The following is a 24,151-nucleotide window of genomic DNA, read 5'->3' on the forward strand; positions in this document are numbered from 1 at the left end:
GTTTTTTCTCCTTTCACCGAAACCCATTAAATTAGTCCATCTGTAGTTATAAAATGCCATATTTGAATTTATGTAAAAAAAAATCCTTCCCATTCTGTTGATTTATTTGTACTTCAGCAAGTCGTCTCTTCATCATGTGTAGATGAGTGAATGCATTGACTTGAGTGAAAGATGTGGGGATTCTTTCTTTAGACAACAATGTTGGATTCCAGGATGTTTAATTTTTACACTCAAACTTGTTTTTTTGTGAGTCATGCTGCACAATTTGGAGGTGTGTGTTCCACCAACCCTTACTCCATTGAGTTCATGGTCTGACATTTTATGATTTCCTGAATTTATGGGACTTTAGGACTTTTCTGTAGGAATAAAATTAATTCAGTTAAGTAAATTTGACCAACATTTTTGAGAAAATATACTTTTAGACAAATTTTTACTACAGCGTACTTTTTACTTTTACTTGACGTATCGCTACTCTTGAGTAAAATTTCTGGATTTTCTACTCACAGAATACAAAACAAACATGCTTTAATTAAAAGTTTTCCACACACAGACACACACCTGCAGTTTTCCTTAAAGTTTCATTAGTTTTGAGAGAAAATTTATTTTGAAAGATCTTTCTTTGATTTTGTTATTTTTTTGTTACATACACGAGTTATTGTCATTTTGGTTCTTTATATTTTGGTAAAATCTGAATACGTAATTTTGATAATTTGATCAGTTACTGAATACTTTTTACCAAATGCTTTTTAGTCTTACTTGAATAATTTCTTGGGCGGCTATTTTTTACTTTTTACTTTTATTTGAGTAAAACTATGCTGAAGTAGTTCTACTCGTGAGTAAATTTTTGGGTACTCAACTCACCTTTGATGAATGTGGAATTAAGTTTTGCTAAATATTTTGTTACAGAATTCTCCCACTTCAAATATATCAAATATTAATTTGAGAAAACAATGTTTTTACAGGTTTTGCATGTTTCTTTTCAGCTAAAAAAGTACAATAAGTGATTTACTTGCGCTGAAGTACAGCCTAATGGAGGTAAATTAGTGTTACAGGAAGGTGACTGGCTGTTTTATGACTGCGTCAGATGAGGAAACACCTTTTACATTTTCTTGTTTAAAGGTCAAAGTCCACCTGACAGATACAGGCGGTCCACAGACAGGCACCACAAACCAATTTTTAAAAAATAGCTAAACGAAGTGACTCTCTCGGCTAGAACCTCACAAGAAGAGTTTTGACATTTGGTGTATTGGTAGAAACTTCGATTCTGGAGCTGAATTCGCCCTCACACATGGATGGTACCTGAAGACGAGCGGGTTGGATAAATTTCGCCGCTGTCCGACTGACTGGCAGCCATTTTGGAGACAAACCAGGTGTGTTTGAGCAAACATGTTGAGATGGTTTCTGTTTAAACAAGATGGTTTTATCTGCCTTATGGTGAACCATTACAGCTGAAACAAAGATCACAGTGATTCCTTTAGTTTTAATAAATAATTTTATCATTAACTGTAAATATCATGAATATTCATAGGTTGGAAGTTGGAGGACAGTGCAAAGAAAATTAACTAGTTACATTAAAACTAAGATTTTAGGAGTAGGTCAGTGGTCTTTGAACTCCTTCTGCAGTTTAAGCAACATCTAATTTTGATGTAATGTAACTTTTAGGAACCACATTAATGTTCTCCATGGTCTGATCTTGCTGTTTGCTGCCAATGGGAAAGTTTTAACAAACTGTAAAGGAAGCTGTTGATTCAAAAGTTTAAAATATATTAAAAGTCGTAATACTCAGCTTGACCAACTGGCAATTTGAACTCTGCACTGGAAGTTTACAGAGGGGTGTGTTCAGTAGGTTAAGAGGTTACGTTTAATTTTCTGTGGTGTTTGAACAGAAAAATGTGATGTCCAGAGCTGAAAATAAAAACATGCTATTAAAATATGTATTTTTAGAGCTTAGTTAAAAGTTATGACACTGAGATGCAACCAAAACGTTTAAGAGTCCAAGTCAAAACGAGAACTGGTGTATGCTTAGAGACTTAAATGTTACGACCAATTTATTAAAATAACTTTATCAAGGAAACAAACATATTTCTGAAATAAATCTTAAAGGCAATCTTCTGGGTATCTTTTACCCCTGACAATATTGTAGTAAAAAGTCTTTATAGTTTTAAAGTATAATTAAATTAATTTAAAAAAAATACTTGAAGTTAAGATTACTGTGACCTACAGTAAGAACTAACAGGATTCAGCAAGCAAATTTGATGCTAATGATTGCTAGTGTTGATATTTACCGTTTTTTATTTGTCTTTATGGGAAAAAAATCTGCTCTCTGTTTAAAACAGAAAAATTATCTAGAGACCTCAGGAATATAACAGATATCTAACAAATGACTTAATAACAATCTCATGTTAAAAGGGCACTGCTAACAAACAAGCTAATGTTGCTAGCATCACAATCATTTAATGCAAACTTGATTTATTAAACTGCTTCTTATCCATTGCGTCATAAAAAGTGTCAAATTTAAGTTTAAAGTTTGAAAAAGTTCTAAAACAGTCAGATTTTTTATAACTTGTGTTAAATTACGTTCATTTGGGTCTTAAATTTGGCAGTTTTATAAATAACTTCATCCACTGCCACATGGAAAACCCCAATAACAATAGCTAACAGAGAGAAATGAACTCAACCTAAACAGCAATAATAAACCAACAGGAAACAAACTCAAAAGAAAACTCAAAGACTCATGGATCATGACAAAAAGGCTCCAGGAGGGAAAATTTGAAAAACCCCATATGCCAGAGCCAAATTTGAGCATTGCACCGAACTGTTTATTTTGAGTTCTGAAGAAAAGATATTGGGGAAATCAAACAGTTGATTTAGTCTTTGTTATAATTGTTCTTCACCAATCCTTGTTTTAAAATGCTAATGATCAGGCTTGGCTTTCAGCACTGGAACCATGATGATAGGAAAGCCTTACCTGACTATGGCCACCTGAAGATTCTTTTAATTTGAACTAAAACAATCCCACCAGCAATGTCTATTCAGCAACCACAGCTCGACAGCTTCCATCACTTGTTTTGGGTTTATTTTTAAGAGTTGAATCTTAAAGTCCATTTATTCGTTCTTGGTATAGTACAATTTCTTTGCCAGCTTTCTTAGGGTGATTAAGGACAAAACTAGACACATCAACATTCTTGCTCCTCTGCAGCATCTCTGGAGTTCAGTACAACAGTTTGTTCATTTCTATGTGCCAGTCAAAAAAATAATCCCAAATCCTATCCATCAGAAAGTCTTTAGTTCTCTGGACATTGGATCGATTTAGATGGAAAGTAACACTGTTGACAATCTTTTGGAGAGGTGAATGTATGTTTGTTATTCTTGTTAGTCAAAGGTATTGCCTAATACCTTTGGCTAACGCTTTTACACTTTGGCCCATACTCTTACGGTCCACAGCGACAGAGGTTGCAGACCTAAACTAGACAAACCATTATTCATCTACAACATAGATGAATAATCTACTGTATGTTGTAGGCAGTATGTAAGTGAAAGGGTTGTCATTGGGTGATTGTTGTAAACCAAGATAAGGATGGAAGGTATGCCATTTATGAGCTAAACCTTCTTTACATTTAACAAAAGGCTTTAACCTTGAACTTTGGGTCATTATCTAACTGTGATGGATCCTAATGGAAAAATCAAATCTAGCCCCAATATTTACCTGCTTAATGCATTGCAATATTCTCAATCTCATGGTCAGCAGTAGCTACAGGTGGAGATCCTCCTGCCTCCTCCTTGTTCCAGCACAGCAGCGCCCCATGCATGGCAGCATGGAGCCTGGAGCCAGTGGGCCACCGCTCCAGGTTCTTGGAGAGAACGAAGCACTGCAACAATTCTTCAGCGGTGAGACGTTCCACATATCTTCACAGCATACCTGGAAATATCAGTCAACTGCAAAACAAGGTTTTAAAGAACTTCAAGGATGTCCCAGTTATTGCTAAACATGAGCATCCAAGATTGGTTCAAGAGGCGTTCCATAGTTCAAGCATTCTCCAGACAGATGTGGTTTTGTTTTTCATGGACAAGCAGGTCCTCTTGAAGTTTGGTTGAAAACATTCATGCTCAAGAGATCACAAATACTTTGAACCTACTTATGTTGGCAACATGGAAAGTCCAGGGATATTTGAAGAATGTTCTGGTATTTTGATAAGTTGGTGTTTCTTTGAGGAGGTGTCCAGGAAGAGTGACGGCCAGTTCTCAGTTTGTACTGAAGGTTTATTGAAGGCAGATGTCAAGTAATTCTTCATCTTTTTTAGTCTAAAGTAAGGTTTAAGGACACTGATGTCAAACTCTAGTTGAGGACCAGTGCCTTTGTATCAACACACCTGAATCCTATAATTAGGCCAGTTGCTTTGGATTTGAGACACTTTCAAAGGTTGCGGGACACTTGTTCCCGAGGACTGGAGTTTGGCATCTTTGTTCTTGGAGAAAGAGAGTATCTCCATTGTATCAAGAGGTTCTGACATCTATGACGAGAAGTGTTTGACATGTGCTTGAAGAATTTAGACTGTTATTCAGAAAGTTTTCAGGCACTAATAAGATTTGTAAGTTGAGATGAACCATCTAAGTATTTTTTACGTAATACTAATAGACTTTTATAGTTGTGGCATGTGTGAGGTGTTTCTACCTTTGAGGTAGCCAGAACTATCTTTGGAGAACTCCAGTCTGTCCCGATTTAGTTTCTCTCGTAACGTTTTTGAGGCTTTTGAGGTGTAACAAAAACTGCACTGAATATGGTTCAAATTGTAAGCAGAACTTAGTCTGCCAATGACCTTTCAATTTAAGTAAAGTTGGTTCAAACATCTCAAAGATGCAACATATCATTAAAAGAGAGAGGTGGTTTAGAAGAGGTTTGAGAGATGTGCAGGTGACTCTTAATGCTCGGTTGGTGATCTTATAGGAAGATCAGGTCTTCCTACTTTTTACGCTCTTAAAATTATGCTAGCAAGGTTCATGAAATCTTCAGGAAGCTTGTGTTGGTCATTGTAAAGGTGATGTGATCTCAAAGAGTGTGTGGTACTGGTTTTAAGATTTTAAATTAGTTTGGAGAGACTTTGACTCCTTAGACTAAAACGGGTTTCCAGCACGTTAAGAAAACTCTTGGTTTTTTTTAAGAAGTTTACTTGTTTCTTAAGAATTTCCAACGACATTTGAGAGTCTGTCTAACAGGGTAGCGATAAACAGTCTTGGTTCTTTATGGAAATAAACTAAAATTGTAATTGAGATGTTTTATACCAGGAGTTTCCAAGTCTACTCCTTGAGAGATACTATCCTGCATCCCTCCTCATAAGTATCGACCTAATAACAAGACATTCATTTGACTCAGGTGTGTTGGAGAAGGGATTCCTCTGAACATTGCAGGATAGTACCTCTCCAGGACTGGTTTTAGCAATCATTGGAAGGTTTTAGACTCTTGTTAAGTCTGGCAAAAGAAGTTAGACTGAATATGTTTCAGATCGCTGGATGCTGCAGATGTTGGTCACCAAAAGAAAGCTGTGGCAACCATCTTCATTGTGTTGATCTGGTTCTGTAGGTTGGTTTAGCAGACTCTTGGGAAGTAAACAGGTAGGTCAAAATGTGATTTTGTAGAAGTTAAAATAGTGGAGGTCAGATAATGTCTAGCTCAGGTTTTGTGGGTATTCCAGAAGGTTTAACAGATTGTTCATAATGTTGCACAAGGTAATGAAGGAGTCTCTTAATTCCTCATAGTGGTTGTGTATATAAATAATGGCATGCTTGGAGAGAAAGAAGAAGAGGAGGTCTGAGGATCCTGGAAGGTTTAGGAAAGTCCTGGTAGGTGGTCCCCAATAAAGTTTGGAGGAGATTGAACGGGTTATTTTATAAATGCACCATATATTATGTCAGCACTCAACATATTAACGTATCTGCATCTGTTCATGTAGCAAAACTGAGCCAATATCAATAACCGCTGTTTGTTTCCACCGTTTAGCGTTTAGTGTTTCTGGTCTTTGGGCTTTTTTGACAAAAGTTCGAAGTCAACTTTTGTAATGTTGCTAAAGAGAAAATGTGAATTAGATGTGTTTCCAACTGCTGGTTTGGAGCGAATAAACCAGGACTTACCTCTGGTAAGGCTCAGATCCTACAGTGGATGAGACGGTCCACTGCTTTGTGTTTCCATCTCCCTTTTAGCGCTTTAACCAAAAACCACTTTCTTTGTGAAGCCAAGGAAGTTTTTTCAAATTTTACCATTTCTATCAGCCTTTTCTAATGCAATAAAATATTTATGAAACATGGTTGGTGATAGTGATCCAGTGCAGGATTGTCAGCATGTCAGTGGTGTTGTTGGAGTATGGAAATATATGTAATATCCTTTATTATTATTGGCCCAAATGTTCATATTGGTGAATCCCTAATCTTCTTTATTGAGAAGAATGACGAAAAAAAATCTATGCGACAGTAATTACCAACTGTGATCATAGAGTTATGTATATTAGTTTCCTTTCACTCTGTGTGAGTCCTGATCCACCATATTGTGCACTTTTTCAGGTCAGGACGTCAGTAGTGTGTTGGACAGCTCGGTTGCTGTCGACACCAGCATCCTGGAGCAATACCTCAGCAACGACATGGACCCCAGCAACTTGTAAGTTTCCGAGAAAGATCATTTAATCATTTAAAGAAATGCTCAAGGCTCATTCAGGCACCAATAAAACACTTAAAGGATTAACTGTAAATAAGACTATAGATTACAAAATAGTTTATTTATTGTGTTCACTGAGTTATTTGGTAACCAAGAACACTCAGAAATTCTTGCAGCCATGTTCTTGGTTAGTTTTTACTTGGTGAGAATCAGCCTGTTGTAGCTACAGTACAATGAGAATTAGTTTTAATGTGGGAAACTTTCTGCTTCAGTGTCGTATCTGAGCACATACTCTGTTATGTAACATCCATAATTTAACACTGACCCAGTTGGTTGTCAGATAAGTGAAGATTGCTGACGGAGACGGCTCCGTGTAGGACAGAACAACGATTACTGATACCCGGTTGTTTTTGTTTTATTTTCCAGCATGCTTCCTGAGTCTCCTCCTGACTCGGAGGCCTGTTCTCCTCCACAGATACCAGGTAGTTTTCAACACACTGCAAAAACGCAAAATCTTAAGCAATGTTTGGTCTAATTTCTAGTTCAGATATCTAAGTATGCATGAAATAAGACAAAACTAACTTTTAAGTAACTTTTCAGCAAGATATAGGAGCTTGTTCTAAGTAAATAATTTCTTAATATTGATAAAAAAAAATAATTTCACTTTTTCAATATCAATATGAAGGAATTATTTACTTAAAACAAGTTCCTATATCTTGCTGGAAAGTTACTTTTAAGTTAGTATTGGCTTATTTCAAATGTACTAAGACATCTGCACTAGAAACTGAACCAAAAATGTTTTGTAAGGTTTTGTGTTTTTGTACTGATCCAGTCCGCCTTTTGAATGAGGCAGACTGGATCAGTATAAAAACTCAAAATAAATTTAATTTGGCGAAAGAGCAACGCATTCAGAGTAGTAATTAATCCAAAACTGCATAAAAACTTATACAGTTTACATTTAAGAAAAAAAATATAAATCTGTAAATGTAAAAACTCTCCATTTAAGCACCTTTTTCTATCCAGTTATTAATCACTGAATAGAAACAATAATCAACAGATTAATTTATTAATTTTAGGTAATAAAATGTTTATTTTCTTATTTTAAGTTTATTGTTTATTTCTTTATGTTTATTAAATACACTTAAGTGGTTAAATGAAACATACAGAATGTGCCAATTTTTTATCTGATTAATTGATTAATAATCAGAAAAATTGTTAGAATAGTATAAAAATACACAGTTATACATTAATCTACATGTTATAAAGGCTTTTGTAGTTTTTATATTTTTCATGCATGTTGTGTTTTCTCCTGTTGGCAGATCTCGGATATGAACGGTCCTGTTGGTCCAACCGTCCAGAGGCATTTCAACCAGCAACGTACTGCCACTTTAAGAATCGAGGCTCAACTCCCCTCGACTCTGACCGACTCATTCAACCCACTTCCTGTCGGTTAAAAGATGGTGGCGGCACACTCCACTCTGACTTTCTGACCCACAACCAGCTCAGTGGTTTGGGCCTCACAGACTCTTTTGAAAAGTCTAGGACTCCACCTGATCCGCATATTCTACCGGTTCATCAGGACACCAACCACCCACCTGAACACTACTTGAATTCAGGAAGTATTTTGCAAGGTTACACTCCACCCACACCTCCTTCCCCACCCTTACCTCCAACTAGTACCTACATCTCCGCCATGACTGACCAAGGTCTGGTCCAAAACCTCCCTGTGTCACCTTCGCACTGTGTGTTGGGTTCAGTCTCCACATCGCATACCTGGTAAGCAAATCTTTGGTTTTTAAATATGGCTGTGTGTGGATTTGTGGGGGAATACTCAAGATCCCCTTTAAAACCGTTTGATTGGCTGGTGTTCGACCTGTATGCGCTGTACAATGGCTGCTGGAAAAGACAAGAGTTTTGTTGTTGACTTACCAACCAGAAACAACTTGCTGGGTTCTTGTTGGTTGTGCAGGAGGCTCTACTTCTCCTTTTCAAAAATGTACGGTTGTATAATTGTGTATCTGCTTGCAGCCATTTTCACGTGCGAGTGTAAACGTTGAGTTAAGCAGCAGCTTATTTTGATTTAAAGTGACAAGACGCCCAAAACCAGCTCATTCTGAAAGAACTGAGCAGACTAAAATCTCATTATCTAAGTATGATTTTGTGCAAATCATTGCAACAAGTTCACACTCTGCTTTTTTAAATCTTGTTTGATTTGAGTTTATCTATGAAGGGCATTCAGTCGAGTTGAAAGTAAAGTAGGTTGTCATCAGCCCACTGTTTATGATAGTATTCTAGGTTAAAAAAATTCCGCAGTGTTGTAAAATTTTGTCATTAGATTAGACTAAGATGAGTTACAGTGACTCATCACAGATGAGGAGGTGAATGGTTTACCAACAGGAACGCCACACCCTCAGTTAAAAACTGGATTAAAACAACAGTGTCCTGTTATAATCCTGGATTAGATGTCAGCATGGTTCAGTTTAGGCGACTTTTGATGAACTTGGTGACATTCAGTGGATAAAATTTGACTATTTCATGATTAGAGATCAAACCAAGATGTGTAATTGGTTTGATCTTTTACATAATATATTACTTCTTATCAGATTGTTGATCTGTTGTATCTTTTTATTGATAGATTTATTTTTAGTTCGACTCTACAGCGCTTTAATAAAACTTAGATAGTAAATGTAAAGGTAAAACTAAACTGGCCCATATTTTACATTTAAACAGGGCATTATTGTGAGTTTAAATCTTTACAAAATTGTATTTAATTTTTCATCAGTTCCCAGGACAGTAAAAAGAGAAGGAGATCTGAGTCTGAGGAATCATTTGCAGCAGTTGATGCTGCCAGTTGTGAAAGGGATGGGACTCATAACACTGGTGCTGAAAATACTTTAATTGGACCGGGTCAGAGTTCCTCCCAGTTGCTCAGATGGGAACACTACAGGCGGGAACACTGGAGCACTTTATGCAACACCAGCTACCAAACACTGTAAGTAAAACCAGAGGGTCTAATTAGGATTGGTTGAGGACATGAGGGGCATGAAGTTACTCGGTCAAAAATTACAGCTAATTATTTAGCTACAAACTAAATATTTAGTTAGAAAGTTAAATATTTAGGTACCAACTAAATATTTTAGGTAACAAGCTAAATGCTGGAAGCAAAATAAGGTTTGTTTAAATATTTAACTAGCTCAGAGATAACTAAATATTTAGTTTCTGATATATATAGCTTGCTAACTAAGTATTTAGTTTGGCGCTAAATATTTTGTTGGTAAGCTAAATATTTAGCTTGCTCAGAGCTAAATATTTAGTGTGGAGCTAGTTAGCGTGCTCACTAACTATTTATGGAGCTAAATACTTAGTTTGCAAACTAAATATTTAAGTTGGAGTTAAATATTTAGTTCACTACCTAAATATTCACCTTTAAGATATAATTATTTAGTTTGGAGCTACATAGTTAGTTTGCTAACTAAATACAGAAGTTGGAGCTAAATATTTAGTTAGCTAAAATCTTTGTTAGCTAAATATTTAGCTTAAAGCTAAATAGTTTGCCTGCTCACTTAGTATTTATGGAGGTTGTAAACTACTATGTAGTTGGAACTAAATGTTTACTTATAGCTCCAACTATAGTTAACTAAACATATAATGTGAAACTTACATTTATAAATTAATGAATAACATTATGACTTAAGAAAAATGAACACCCATTTTTTCTCTCATTGTAGGCTAAATAATCCAAGTTATTGCTGTTAATTTTTGGTGGAGTAACTTAACTATACAAATGGCAACCCATAATGTTGTGGAAGTTGCACCAAATCAACAGATAATTTGTTATTTTGTCTCTTTTAGGGCGCCTCCTGAGTACCATATTGGTACGGATAAAGGCTTTAACTATTCTCCAGCTGATGAAGCCTTTGTGTGCCAGAAGAAGAACCACTTCCAGGTCACAGTTCACATTGGTGTGGCTGCAGAGCTGCATTATGTCAGAACACCCAGCGGTCTGCAGAAAATCGACCACTTCCAGATTAAAGTGTTTGGGATTAAGGTTCACAGCATTTTTTTTTCAAGAAATTACACTGTCTCCTTCCAGTACTCAGAAATACAAATCAAAACTGTATTTTTTGTAGCTTGAAACACCCAGCCATGAGGTGACAATAGAGCAGTCTCAACCTGACCGCAGCAAGAAGCCCTTCCACCCCGTCAGGTTTGGATTCAAACTACATTAATCTTCATAAGCCAATCAGCCAATCTGAAGAGTAAATGTTTACTTTTCACATTCACAGCTACACATTTTGTAGTTTTTAACCTGCGAAAAGTTTGTCTTTCTTCTCACTTTCTGCTATAAAATCTGAGTTGTGACTCATCTAGAGTAATTATAACAGTTATGCTAATTATAGCTAGCATAGCAGCTGGCTGTTTTGCTAGCTAAATGGTAAAATAGTTAAACGGTCGAATTGAGGTTCTTTTTCTTGAACGCTGCATTAGGTTTATCCCAAACATGTCCTCTGTTTGGTGTACAAATAATTAAAACTTCAACCTGGTCTTCATGTTTTCTTTAAATTGCAAAAGTAAATGTACTCTACCTAGCATAACAGCTAGCTGTTTTGGAAGCCAAAGTGTTAAAACTAGCAGGACTAGTTTTAAATAAAAATAGTAAATTATAAAAAGCCATTTTCAAATTTTAGCTTCATTTGAGCTAAAATTTTATAGCGGCTAGCAGGCTAACCAAGATAGCAATAGCTTGATGAGTGTAGAGCTTTTTTTTATATACATCTCTCTCTGTGTCTTGACTTTTTGAATACAATTTCTGTAGAATTAAAAGCAGAAAACCTTAAAAATTATGTGTTAAAACATGTCTCTGTCATCATCCAGGGTGAGTTTACCTGGTGGCAAAATAACCACAGTAACTCTTGGTCGACTGCACTTTAGCGAGACAACGGCCAACAACATGAGGAAGAAAGGCAAACCCAACCCTGATCAGAGGTATGACAGCAGGCACTCTCAGGAAACAATGAGCGGTCGTGGAAATAAATGCTAACTGTGTGAATGTGTGCAGGTACTTTCAGATGGTGGTTGGCCTTTATGCTGCCGTCAAAGACGAGACTTTCCTTCTGACTGGCGTGGTGTCAGAGAAGATCATTGTTAGGGTAAAACCACTTTCTGTATACCAATATTTAAATAATCAATCCTGCAAGTAGGGCTGGGAAATATGGCTTAAAAATAAAATCTCAGATTAGAATAGAATAGAATAGAATTCAACTTTATTGTCATTGCACTGTCACAAGTACAAGCAACGAGATGTAGTTTGCATCTATCCAGAAGTGCTCTACGAGATATAAATATTTATTCACAGATGTACAAGACTATGTATGTATGGACTATAAGGGGTTATAGCAAGAGATGTACTGTAGATATTGTGTATAAATATAAATATGGGAGCTATATGCACAGATTATACAGATTATACAAGAATGTCAGGGAATGGATTATAGATAAATAATGGCAGATAAAAGATTAAAGATAAAAGATTATTTTCATACCTGGTCAAATTTCCAATGTTATTAGTTTTTTTCTTGCTTTGTTTCTAAACAGTAATTGCAAATGAGAAAAATTTTCAGAAAGTGGCCTTTATTTCAATTATCCCTCCTGTGAATTGTACATAAGTGTCAAGGTCACGCTATAAGAATTTCTGTTTAATTACGAGGATATAGTCATAATATTAGCAGAATAAAGATACAATTTTACCAGAAAAATCTCTAAAAACTACAAGAAAAACCTAGTTTTAACAAAAAATGAAGATATTACGACTTTATTCTTATAATTAAAAATAAAAAATGGTTGCTTGGTCCTAATATTCCTTCATAGAGTTGAGTTGAACTCAAAGTGTAAAAAGATATAAGCTGCAAAACAAGATGTGGGCGTGCTCTCTGAACTATGGAAGCCCAAAGAGTGCAATAGTGTGAAAAAATCCAGATTTTCCTACAACTAAATCCTCAAAATCCAAAAATTCTGTTAATCTATGAAGTTCACTTATCACCCAGCCTTACCTGTGACTGTTGAATTAAACTGATGTTGTCCAACGCCTCAAGGCGTCCAATCCAGGCCAGTTTGAGACGGACAGCGACACCTTGTGGCAGCGTGGGTCAGCGCCGGACGCCGCGGTCTGTCATGGTCGGGTCGGTATCAACACCGACTCCCCAGATGAAGCCCTGGTGGTGTGTGGAAATGCTAAAGTGATGGGTGCCATCATGCAACCGTCTGACAACCGAGCCAAGCAGAACGTACAGGAGGTAGGACAAAACAAGCCGGGCTTCTTCAGTTCCCACAGAGTTTCTGTGCGTTCAGTGAAATAATTTTGTCTTTTAGGTTGATTCTGAGCAACTGCTCAAGAGAATCAATCAGATGAGGATAGTTGAATTTGACTACACACCAGAGTTTGCCTCCAACATGGGAATAGATCACACCCATCAGACAGGTGATGGTATTCACAGCTAGAACTGGTCCACTGTGGCTTCTAAAGGGTTAAATATTTCATATTTATTAAAATCATGTGACATTTCAGGAGTGATTGCTCAGGAGGTACAGGAGCTGCTTCCATCGGCGGTCATGGACGTCGGTGACGTCGTCTGCTCAGATGGAGAAGTGATACAAAATTTCCTCATGGTTGATAAGGTATCTTTACATTTATCATCTGTATTCAAATGTGCAATTCTTAAAGGGGACCTATTATGTAAAATTCACTTTTTGCGCATTTTTACACTTCCATATGGATCTCTAAAAACAGTTCAGCCATAGTTTTGGGCAATGTGTGTTTGATTTTTGTCTGGAAAATGAGCCGTTTTAAAACCCTCCTAATTGTTAAGTTACATTGCGCCGTTACCTAGCAACCCGACAGAGTTCCTGAGTTCCAGCATGTTTGGTCAGCTTTTTTTACCGCTGTGTGTGCTATACAATGGCTGCTGGAAGATACAAGTGTTTAGTTGTTTACTTACCATCCATAAACCACTTGCTATATTCTTGTTGGTTGTGCAGGAGGCTTCACTTCTGCTTTTCAAAGATGTGCAGTTGTATAATTGCGCATCTGTTTGCAGCTGTTTTCACGCGCGATCATAAATGTTGAGTTGCTTGCAGCAGCTTATTTGGATTTAAAGAGACAAGACGCCCTAAAACAGCTCATTCCGAACTGACCAAAATCTAATTATATAACAATTATTTTGTGCAAATAAAATTCATAAACATGTTTTATATAGCCAAGAGAGCTATCCTAAGAAGCATAATATGTCACCTTTAACAACTAATGATAAAGAAAATTCACAACATGTTGGCAGATCCAGCCTTAACATCACTTTCTTCCCATTACAGGAGCAGATCTTCATGGAGAACGTGGGAGCTGTACAGCAGTTGACGAAGCTTACGGACAACCTGGAAACTCGTATCCAAGAACTAGAAGTTTGGAACCGCAGACTAGCAAAGCTGAAGAGCCTAACAGGCAGTCTGCGCTCCAGCAGGTACTCATCTTCATTTATCTAATCTTTACATCTGTAGCTGGAGAGGAGAAAGTATCCTAAGGGTGGGGTTTAATAACAAGATGAACGAGATTACAGGCAGTTATCAACGGGATCCTACTGACACCTTTGACTGGGCCAAGAAAAGATCATCCTAGATTAGCCTCCACCTTTTAATTTTAGATGTCTGAATTTATAACTTAATGATAGAATTCATTTAGGGAATTAAATTAAAAATTATACTTTAGTGAGCGCTGCTAACTAAAAAGTTAGTGGCGCTAACACTAAAGTGCTAATCTCAAATGGTAGTCCTACAAACGTTAACGCTAAAAATGTATGCAATGTAATTTATTCTTTTAACATTACATTAGATTTTTTTCAATATGTTTGAAGGGTCTAAATTTATAACTTAATGAAGGAAATCATTTAGGGAATGAAATTAAAAATTAAATACATTGTGGTTAGCGCTGCTAAATAAAAAATTAGAGCTGCTAGTCATAAACAATAGTCTTGCTAACGCTAAAGTGATATACTAACATAATTAGCAGAATTTATTGTTAAAGCATTTAGTTCAGCTATGTTGATACCCACCATGTGTAAATGACACGACATGTGTTACATCGCCCCCTATTGAGCCAAATGTGTTGTTGTACATCTACCTGTACAACCTGCGTTTCAGGAAGTATAAAACACAAGCTTTAGTTCTACAGCAATCAATTTATTTGTATGTTGTACACTTGCCACTTGCTTAATAAAGTTTTTTTTAAATAAGAGAACGTGAGGAGAGGAAACAGAACTGTAACATAGACAGACTTCAAAATAAAAGCATGAATAGAACTTCAATAAAACTTCAACACAGATGTCAAACTTTACCCAACTGAAAGTTTGCAAAACAGCCAAGTAAATTAGTGTGCTAGAATTTATCCTGAAAATTAAATTTAGGGGAAGTTAAGTTTGCTAAATGTTTTAAAAGTTAGCAAAACCGCTAAACAAAATGTTAGCTAAGCTATTAGTGCAATAGCTTAAGTGTGTACACCAGACTAAATGTGTATCAAAATGATACATAAAAGTTTTATATTTTCAAGCAACTTTTTTAAAAGTTGTGATTGATTGTAATATGTAGTTTATGGAAAACATAATAATTTACATTTATATAAATTAACAAATAGAATCATTTATTTAATGCACAATTCAGTGTTATTACAATTTTCACATCTTAACATGTTGGGTTTTGAGACTTTCGGCTTTCCATACAATAACACATCTACCATTACAGCAGAAAACATGGTGAGTAACAGAACTGCTTCCTGATCCAGAATCAGGTTGAACCTGGATATTTGATCTGTCTTTGAACATTTTACATTTTACTGGCGCAAATTAATAAAATCAAAGTCAGAAAAAACTTTATGTATTTTTTTGGTCCACTTCTGATCAGCTGTGGTTCTAAGTCCAGAGTCAGATTACTTGTAACCGTGAAGCAGCGTGGAAAAACTGATAAAATGACTCTATTGCATAACCGAGGCTGCAGAGAAACTGAAGGACGTTGCAGTTCAAGGACAGGTTTTCTGGATTCTCCTGCAGCTTTTCAACCATCTATATGTCTGGAAACAGAACCAGCAGTTGCATATCAGTAGATAACCCCATCTATAACTGGAGCTGCAGCAGACGTCACCATTACTTATCTGAATAGTAATTACTAGAACCAACTTCAGACCTACTTTAACAGCATGGGAAATACACAATACTGACTGAAAATGCTATGTAAATTTGTCAGGATCATATTTTTTTCATGAAAAAAATATTTGTATCATGAAAAAATGCTGCTTATGTGTTGGGAAAGCAGCATATATTGGTGAAGCATGTTGTCATAATCAGAGAACATTGGTAATGTTTTAAAGACATTTTCAATGTTCCCACTGTTCCTGAATGCAACACCTGGGATTTTTTTTAACCACCTGCCAAAAGCTGTCATGATTCCTCAAGGTCAAAGGTTGAAACTGAGGGGGAAAATAGCATTTTTTCAGTTTCACATCTTCTTATAGATTATTTTATTTTTTTCTGTTTACAATCTATTTAATTCTGTTTCAAATGTTTTTTATTTCAAATCTTTTTTTATTTAGATTAAAGTTAAAAAAAAATGTTCAATTACAATTTTTTTTCAGTTTCAAATCTTATTTTTTCAATTAAGTTTTTAAAAAAAAATCTGCTTCCAATCTTAACCTACTTCTGTTTCAATTTATTTTATTTTTTTCAGATGCATATTTTTTTCAGTTTCAAATCTTATTCTTTTCCATTTCAAATTTGATTTATTGTATATCAGTTTCAAATTTTAATTTTGTCCAGATTTTTTTTATTTTAATTTTGTTTTCAGTTTAAGATCTTGGTAAATAACCCCAAACTAAGCTTCCTATTTGCTGTATCACATTTTTACCTTATGGCCTTTACTTAGTTTTATTTGCACGTGACGTCACGCTCTCCTGAACTCCGCCCACTCCGCCATGACGGACATCAAAACAACCAATGCGCTCCTTTAAAGCTAGCCTAAAGCCAGACTTCTGTGACCTAATATCGCTTATATTTAGTTGATTTCACTTTAAAATGGTCATACGATGCGGCGCGGTCAGCAGCACAAACGGACAAGGATGCAAATCAAACTAGTCATTTTATTTTATAATTTTAACGAGGAAAGATACGGCGGCGATGGATAGCAGCCGTCAATCATAATTACAGCTCTCGGTGTAATCACGGATTTACAGCGAACACTTTTTACAAGGTAAGAATACTAACGTCGATATACTTAATAAGTAAATATAATTAGAAACATATTAAATATTACATTAAGGACAAGGTAAGAGTATGACTATTGGTAACCATGGAGACAATGCCGATACGTCATGTAGCCTAGCATGTATGAAAAAAACTGGTTAGCATCTGGTCTTTTACGTTGTTGATGCTGCTCCGGTGTAGAGGGGAGACGCCTTTTATGCCTGTGACATAAATCATGTGGCATAATTCAGGCAAAGTGGGTAATTTGATCAACACCTCAGGAGGGAGGAGGCATGAGTAGGTTTCTAACAGCTAAGCTGTTGGAAACTTTTGTCAAATTCGCCGTCTATGAGCCCCAACCGGGTGTGCTACGTTCAAAGACCAATTAGCTCGACGGGAACAAATAGAAGCCATGAATAAACTGGCAAAAACAACTTTGGGAAACAATTTCAGTCGCTCTGTTCAGTACTCCCGTCCCTCACTTGGGACGTCAGTCATGGTTGAGTAATGTTGCAAAGGGTCAATACCATAGACATGAATACTGTTAATACTCTATGGTTAACTTCCGGTTTTTGGTTTGATGCTTTTATTTTGACGCGTCAACTTCCGCTGTGTATTTTAGAACAGTAGCTTAACGATAACAGAACTAAAGACAAGTTGGAACAGTATTGATAAAATGGATCAGTTTAGCGGCCCTCTAGATGGAGACGCAAGGTATGTTCACTTTGTATATTAGGCTGCTTCTAACATTGATCGGTTAAAACTGTGATTTTGTTTTATTATATATACAGAAACTAAGGTGTAGGTTTTAGATTATGGCTGATATTTTTAGTTAAAAACGTTACGGTTGTCAGTGCGTGGTTTTGTAGTGTGTGTGTGTGTGTGTGTACATACTGCTCTTACGGTAAAACTAAGAATTTATTTCCAATAAACCTCACTGTTCATCAGTAAAGCCTTAAACCTTCATTCAGGGGGGTGTGCGCGATAGTAAAAGCTTGACCCTCGGAAAATGAAGAGCTTCACTTCCGGTAAAGGAAGCGAGAGAGAGAGAGAGAGAGAGAGAGAGAGCGGGAGAGAGAGCGGGAAGGCAAGTGCACCGAGCAGCAGCAACGGTTCGTTCGGCAACGTTTGTTAACGTAACGGAAAATATGGAAAAGGAACGGACGGAACCGTTAATGAAACGTTTCGGAACGGAGAAGATGCTCTTATATTAAAATAAAAGAGAAAAAAACTCCTGCTAGCCCTTTATGAGCGTTGGGAAGGTCCAGGTCAGATCATTCAGGGAATACCTGAAAAGTGATCTATCGGATTTACAGCTAGCAGAAACACTGAAGTAAAGCGAAATGAATTCATGCGAATCAGCGACAAGGGACATTATGAGAGTAATTTCTGAGCGGTTAGCAGGAATAGATTCATTTGATGCAGATAGCTCTTAATTTATGAACATGCCAAGTCCGTATTTCACAGTTCAGTCACCACTCTGATTGTATGCTACAAGTTTTTTTCAGTTTCAAATCTTTTTCAAGTTAATTTTTTTCTATTTGGATTTTTTTCAATTGCTTTTGATTTCATTTTTTTATTTGTTAATTTTTTTTCAGTTTTTTTTTTGTTTTGTTAAATTTTGTAAACATTTTGGGCCCAATTTAGCTCCACACAGAACTAACAGAATGATATGTCACTTCATGTTTAAGGAATCTATTTAGCATTTAATTAATGCATTTCACTTTTTGAAATAAATAATTTACTAAGGTTTTTAACATTTGCTGGTGTATAGATGGTGAAGTTCTCGTGTGTTCTCCAGCAGTAAAGCTCAGGTCAACATTAGCGGGTCAGTGCCACCAACCCCAGACCCGGGTAGAACCGCAACCACTCAGAAAAACGTCTGGTGTCAGAAACTCGTTCACCTTCTTCAGAATAAAATCTTCCTGGCCAGCGTCTTTACCTTCCTGATCACTATGGCTATCTGGTGAGGAAAGTTATGCTACTGCCTGCCTTTCTATAAAAATTAAATATAAGTAAAAATGATTTTTGTGTGTTTTTGGGTGCAGTATAATCTCCGTTTCAGTTCTCTACCTGGTAACTCTGAAGGCGGTAGACATTGAGATCCTTCCCAGCAACAGGTAGACATCAATATTTTTCTAAAAAAAACATTTAGATGATTAATAACTCTTGATAATATTCATCCTCCTGCTCCATTAAGGAAGTTTAAGCATACAATTCCCATACAGATACCTTTTTGTTGTTGTGTGGTTGCCATGATTTTATTTAATTTTTTTCCTTTAGCACCAGCACTGTATCGCCTACATCGAATCAACTAGAAGAATCACCTACAACAGGTACTGTTCTCGCTACAACCCCACACTTAAATCAGTCTGGAAATATTTAAAAATATTTATTGATCTCAAACATTTAGATGTAGAAGAAAATCAAAACTTGTTTCTTTTTTTACAAGCGACGTTCATGAATATTATTGCTTAGATTTTCTTATTGTTGTTCACACTTACCATTGCAAATATTATTATTGCTAGTAGTCCTTCATTGCCCATATTTATGTCTGCAAAAAGGTTATTGTAGTTAAATAAAACTAACAAAACTGAAATTGAGGAAACATTTTCGTTAACGGAAATAAATATCTATCACTAATCTTCTTTTTTATATTTATGAATATATTCATTAGTTTGTAAAACTGTTTTTGTCAGCTGTTGACAATTTACGGTACTCCAGAGGAGGCAAAATGTATGAAAAATAAAAACGTACTACAATAAGTAATAAAAACTAAACATTATTTAACTAATAATGACTAATGAGAACTAGTTAACACATTAATTAAAACTAAATTAATTAGTTATTAGTTATTAGAAAATATAAAACTATAGATTTGTTGCATGTTATTGTTTATATCTGGAAGTTTCACGCATGCGCACAATGCTGGAGGGCAGAAGGACGATTCTTACCATCCATCGCTGCTCTGCTGTGGTAGAATTATCCCGTTAATAAAACCTGGAGATGACGCTATTATTAATTTAGTGCAGTTTGACAGCAAAGGGAAAAATAACACAGAAAACCGTTGAAGAATAAAATAAAGCCACCTTTTTCTTTCTCTCTGTGTCGGCTATGCTACACATTGACAACGCCACTTTATGTTTCAGGATTTAACACCAGAAACACTCAAACATTTCCCACACAAAGAACAGAACATTCAGTCCGTTACAGTTTTATGTTTTCAGGCTTGATGTTTATTTTTGAGATTATTAATGAGTGATCACTGTGGCAGATTAGCTACCTCTGCTAGTAGCTAAGCTAACTGCGTTGGTTGATTACCTAATTTAAACACCTGCTCTACTGATGATCTGCCAGAGTGGGTGTTTAGGTCGCCTTCTTTATTTTTTAACTGAACTGAAACACATTTAATCCCACAGCAGATCTACATGTTAAGGTTGTCATAGTCAAGCTAGCATAACTGTACTACTTCCTTCTCCCTTGCTATTTTTTTCTTAATGAAAACTTTTTTCTGACCTTGTTATCTGGCTGTCCTACTGTTGGCAATTAGTAGCAAACACTGTGTCCCTTTTTATTTTATATACCAAGCTTATATTTAAGATTTAGCGTGTTATTTTGACAACTTGACAGCTGAAACCAATGCTAATTATTGTCAGCCAGCAGCTTTTTTGAGCCTCCAGCAGAGAGATGGGGGCGGGATCTGGCGCGCATGATGTCATGCTGCAACGGGTCTAAAATAAAAAACCCCAAACTATTATTAAATAAAGCAAGAAAATAAAGTGAACATGCTAACAGGAAGTTGCACTTCCAGTCTCAGCAACAATTCGTGTCTCAAAAACAACGCCTCGTGGTTCCTGGCCTCCTGACGTGAGCTTCTGTGACCTGCTGTTCTGCGATGAGGTGTTCTGCTGCCCTTCGGCTCCAGTGGGCAGCACTTTCTCCATCAGGCCGACCTCTGATCCATCCAGAAACGTAACAATAACAGGTAACAGCAGCGCAGAAGACCCGCATGAGTTATTCAGATGAACAGCATCATGAAAAAGCAGAATCAGGCTGGTGTTTTTGTTCAACAGGAGCAGGAAAAGAAATAATTAATCACCTGAAAGCTACTGGAGACTGTGAGTATTACATATCACTAATTTAAAGGACAACTAAATTTAAACATGTTTTCAAAATAAAAGAAGCTTGCAAAAGTATTCATACGCCATGAACAATATCATTTTGCAAACATAAGCTTTAATGTTTGTGTTTTATGTGATTGATGGACTATTTCCTCTCCATCAGGGCGAAACACAACCATTCATACGTTCATGATTAAAGAGAACCACCAGGTGATTGACGGCAAATACTGCATGAGGGATGAATGTGGGTAGGTAGATTAATAAAACATTAAACGATAAATCAACATTTAATCTTAATTTGCTTCTTTGGACTAGCTGTAGTAACATTTCTGTCTGTTTTGTTTTATTTAGGCCTGAGAGATACATTTTTAGAGTTCCTATCAGCCAGTTTGTCCCCGTCAACATGAGAGTCACGCTGCTTATGAAGTAAGGACTGATGGAATCAAAACACAGGAAATAAAACAAATTTCTACATTTTACATAAATATTTTGCAGAAACTCCTCGTCTCTCATGTAAGAACTCAACTTTTTTCTTGACAGATTTAAGAATATTGCAAAAGTAGTCTTACCCTTGAAACCTTTTCACACTTCAGCTGCCATTAACTTGTCAGCATCAACAGATTTCTAATAATTGCTTTGTAGCTTAAGGTAAAATTAGCTGCTATTAATTTGCTGCCAAAGGATAAAAAAATACCCCTAATAAATCATTTTAAACCTGGTATCAGATCAGATCTGTGGCCTTTACCGTCGCTGCTTCCTATGAAGTTGAAGTTTATTAAACATTTTGCCCAAAATTGTCGAAACTACTCAAAATTACTGTTAGCTAGTTAGCATCATACTGTTGCTGTTAGCTAGCAGAAGTCTTTTTGCTCCCTAGCTGACAGCATACTGGATTTCTATGTCTGAACAATATTTCAAGTTAAAATTTACTGTATAATGACAAAATTGCTCCCCTCATATTTAGGCCCTATACAGTATGTAACGTCTTACTATTTTAATTATTAATATAATAATAATTATATTATTATTGGCTAACTAATAGCAGTTAGCACCATATTTTTGTTGTTTACTAGCAGTAGCTTTTTTTTTGCTCCCTGGCCAATAGTAAACTAAGCTGCTTTGAATAAAGTTTTAAATAATAAATTATCCAAGCTGGACATCATCAGTTAGTGTATTGCTAACTAATTTCTGGTTAACAATAAACTAAGTTACTTTCTTTGAAGATTGTTTAATTGTGTGAAATGTTGTTATTTATTATGTTTCAGTTCTGATGAATTGTTGGTGGTTCATCTATGTGCTGTAGATGAGTCCACCCCTTGTTCTGCGGGAATGAAAGAAGGCGATGACTCTGAACATAGGTACCCATCAAATACACAGGTACATTTTTTAGTTTTTATTGCAGTTCTGTATAAATAAGCTTTAATATTACTCCAAAAATAGGAAAACATGTGTACAAACGGTTAATAATCATAGAAAAAACCTTTTAGAAATTTATTTTACCCTCTCTGGAAGATTTTTATGTATTTGGTCCAGGTTGTTCAGTTATAAATAGGTTAATAAATAACAGAAAATTTGAAAATTCATACTTTGTCATGTTATTGGTAGTTGTAGACCAAAAAGCAAAAGGCTGAAGACGTAAGTGGAGATGAAGATTTAATTTAAAAAATGATGAGGCTTACAAAAATGCAGTAGTGAGTGAGAACCATGGACCAGGGCAGATGAGCTAATTGATAACAGATGAGAACAGTTAGAGCAGGAGTCAGCTAAGGGGAGAGGAGAAGCTAGGAAGATGCACAGAGGAACACAAGAGAGTGGGAGATACAGTAACTCTTAACACTGAAGAAACACCGAGACTAGAGAAAACTTCATAAACTAGGAAGAGACAAAGACATAAGGAAAAATCGTAAAAGAATTAAGACTGATCTAATACCAAGAACTAAGAACACAGAAACTAGAATAACTAAAAGGACTAGACATAGAAATAAACCTAACTAGAATCAGAGGAAGGATGGAGGTAGACCATGACAGACAAGATAAATTAAGAAGAACATAAAAAAGAGAGATAAACAAAACCAAACCCAAAAACCCCACAGTCCTGACAGACATTTCATTAATATAAACTGAAAAATAGAGTTGAAAAATAATTCACTTATTTGATTAATTTGTCTGTTTCTGCAGGGGGAACATGAGTGGCCTCTTCATGTGGCTCGCCTTCATTACAGCTCATATCACTTCCGGTCTTCAGTAGCTGTAAGAAACAAATTATTTCTATTTCAAATCACAAATAGCTAGCTATCTACAAGTTTATAAGAGAATCAGAAAATGAAGCACATTCATTTAATTTAAACAGCAGCTAACTATATTTGACAAATTTTAATTTTATTCCAAGCATTAAGATCCCCTGGATAATTTATATAAACATTTATTTAAACCATGGAAATATTTTTAACTGTTGCATGTTTCTCCAGGGTCAAGCAAACTGCAGTACTGACCACCACTTCGCGGGGGCGCTCTTTACAGATTATTACTTCCACTTCTACAGACGCTGCATAAAGACATAAACATTAGCTTCTTCCTGAAAATTAATTAAAACAAATGATCTCATTTAGCAGATCTCTGCTTGTACTGACAAAAACACCCTGAAAACTTTTACTGCACTGTTGTAATGTTGTTTTTTATAAATTGCAAATGCATTTTATTGTGAAAGGAAGGCAATTCTTCAGATTACGTAACTTGTCACTTTAAATCTGTTTTGGACACTTCTCGCTTTGTTGATCTCGACTCAGAAAAATTTAAAACAAAATAAATTCAAAAACCTGCTTTTTTTGTATCTTTTTCCCCAGTGAAGCACTTGAAAGTTTTTCCTTTGTTTATGTAAAGCCTGTATTTGTAGATGAAGAAATCTTTGCTGAGGGGATTAGAAATGAGATTAGAAATGGCTGGTTAGTAGTTTACACTTCTGTTGGCTACTTAAAGAAACGAATGTCTTAAATCTGTTAAGTATTTAAAATATTTCAATTATTTGATGTTTCTGTTGTTGTGAGACTAAAGTAGTACACAAAATGGGGAAAAATATATATTTTAAACAAAAATCTGAAATTACAATGCCAACT

The 24,151-nt window shown here is 35.8% G+C and overlaps 1 protein-coding gene across 3 annotated transcripts; it reads left to right on the forward strand.

The window, feature by feature from the left end:
• The first annotated feature begins 1,126 nt into the window (after positions 1–1,126).
• On the forward strand, positions 1,127–23,858 carry myrfl (myelin regulatory factor like). Of its 3 annotated transcripts, none has more exons than XM_028044499.1 (24): positions 1,127–1,370; positions 3,746–3,888; positions 6,553–6,646; positions 7,070–7,125; positions 7,963–8,419; positions 9,426–9,635; positions 10,496–10,691; positions 10,774–10,850; positions 11,519–11,629; positions 11,703–11,793; positions 12,736–12,936; positions 13,013–13,121; positions 13,209–13,318; positions 14,009–14,154; positions 18,719–18,883; positions 18,966–19,037; positions 19,201–19,253; positions 20,729–20,902; positions 20,991–21,035; positions 21,202–21,286; positions 21,390–21,464; positions 22,304–22,415; positions 23,217–23,288; positions 23,507–23,858. In XM_028044499.1, exons 2-24 carry the CDS (start codon positions 3,804–3,806, stop codon positions 23,597–23,599), a joined length of 2,889 nt encoding a protein of 962 aa, XP_027900300.1. In that variant the 5' UTR covers positions 1,127–1,370; positions 3,746–3,803; the 3' UTR covers positions 23,600–23,858. The 3 variants fall into 3 exon arrangements, with proteins under 3 accessions (XP_027900300.1, XP_027900299.1, XP_027900301.1); XM_028044498.1 differs by having other exon boundaries at positions 3,749–3,888; XM_028044500.1 differs by having other exon boundaries at positions 3,749–3,888; positions 18,722–18,883.
• Positions 23,859–24,151: the final 293 nt, after the last annotated feature.

This window comes from Xiphophorus couchianus, chromosome 17, assembly GCF_001444195.1.
Source record: "Xiphophorus couchianus chromosome 17, X_couchianus-1.0, whole genome shotgun sequence".
Classification (NCBI taxonomy): domain Eukaryota; kingdom Metazoa; phylum Chordata; class Actinopteri; order Cyprinodontiformes; family Poeciliidae; genus Xiphophorus; species Xiphophorus couchianus.

Bases quoted from the DNA above. Each gene is read 5' to 3' on its own strand.
- myrfl (XM_028044499.1), top strand. From the start codon at position 3,804: ATGCATGGCAGCATGGAGCCTGGAGCCAGTGGGCCACCGCTCCAGGTT. The intron at 10,851-11,518 runs GTTTGGATTCAA...GTCATCATCCAG, and splicing joins AAGCCCTTCCACCCCGTCAG to GGTGAGTTTACCTGGTGGCA. The intron at 19,038-19,200 runs GTAGACATCAAT...TTTTTCCTTTAG, and splicing joins GAGATCCTTCCCAGCAACAG to CACCAGCACTGTATCGCCTA.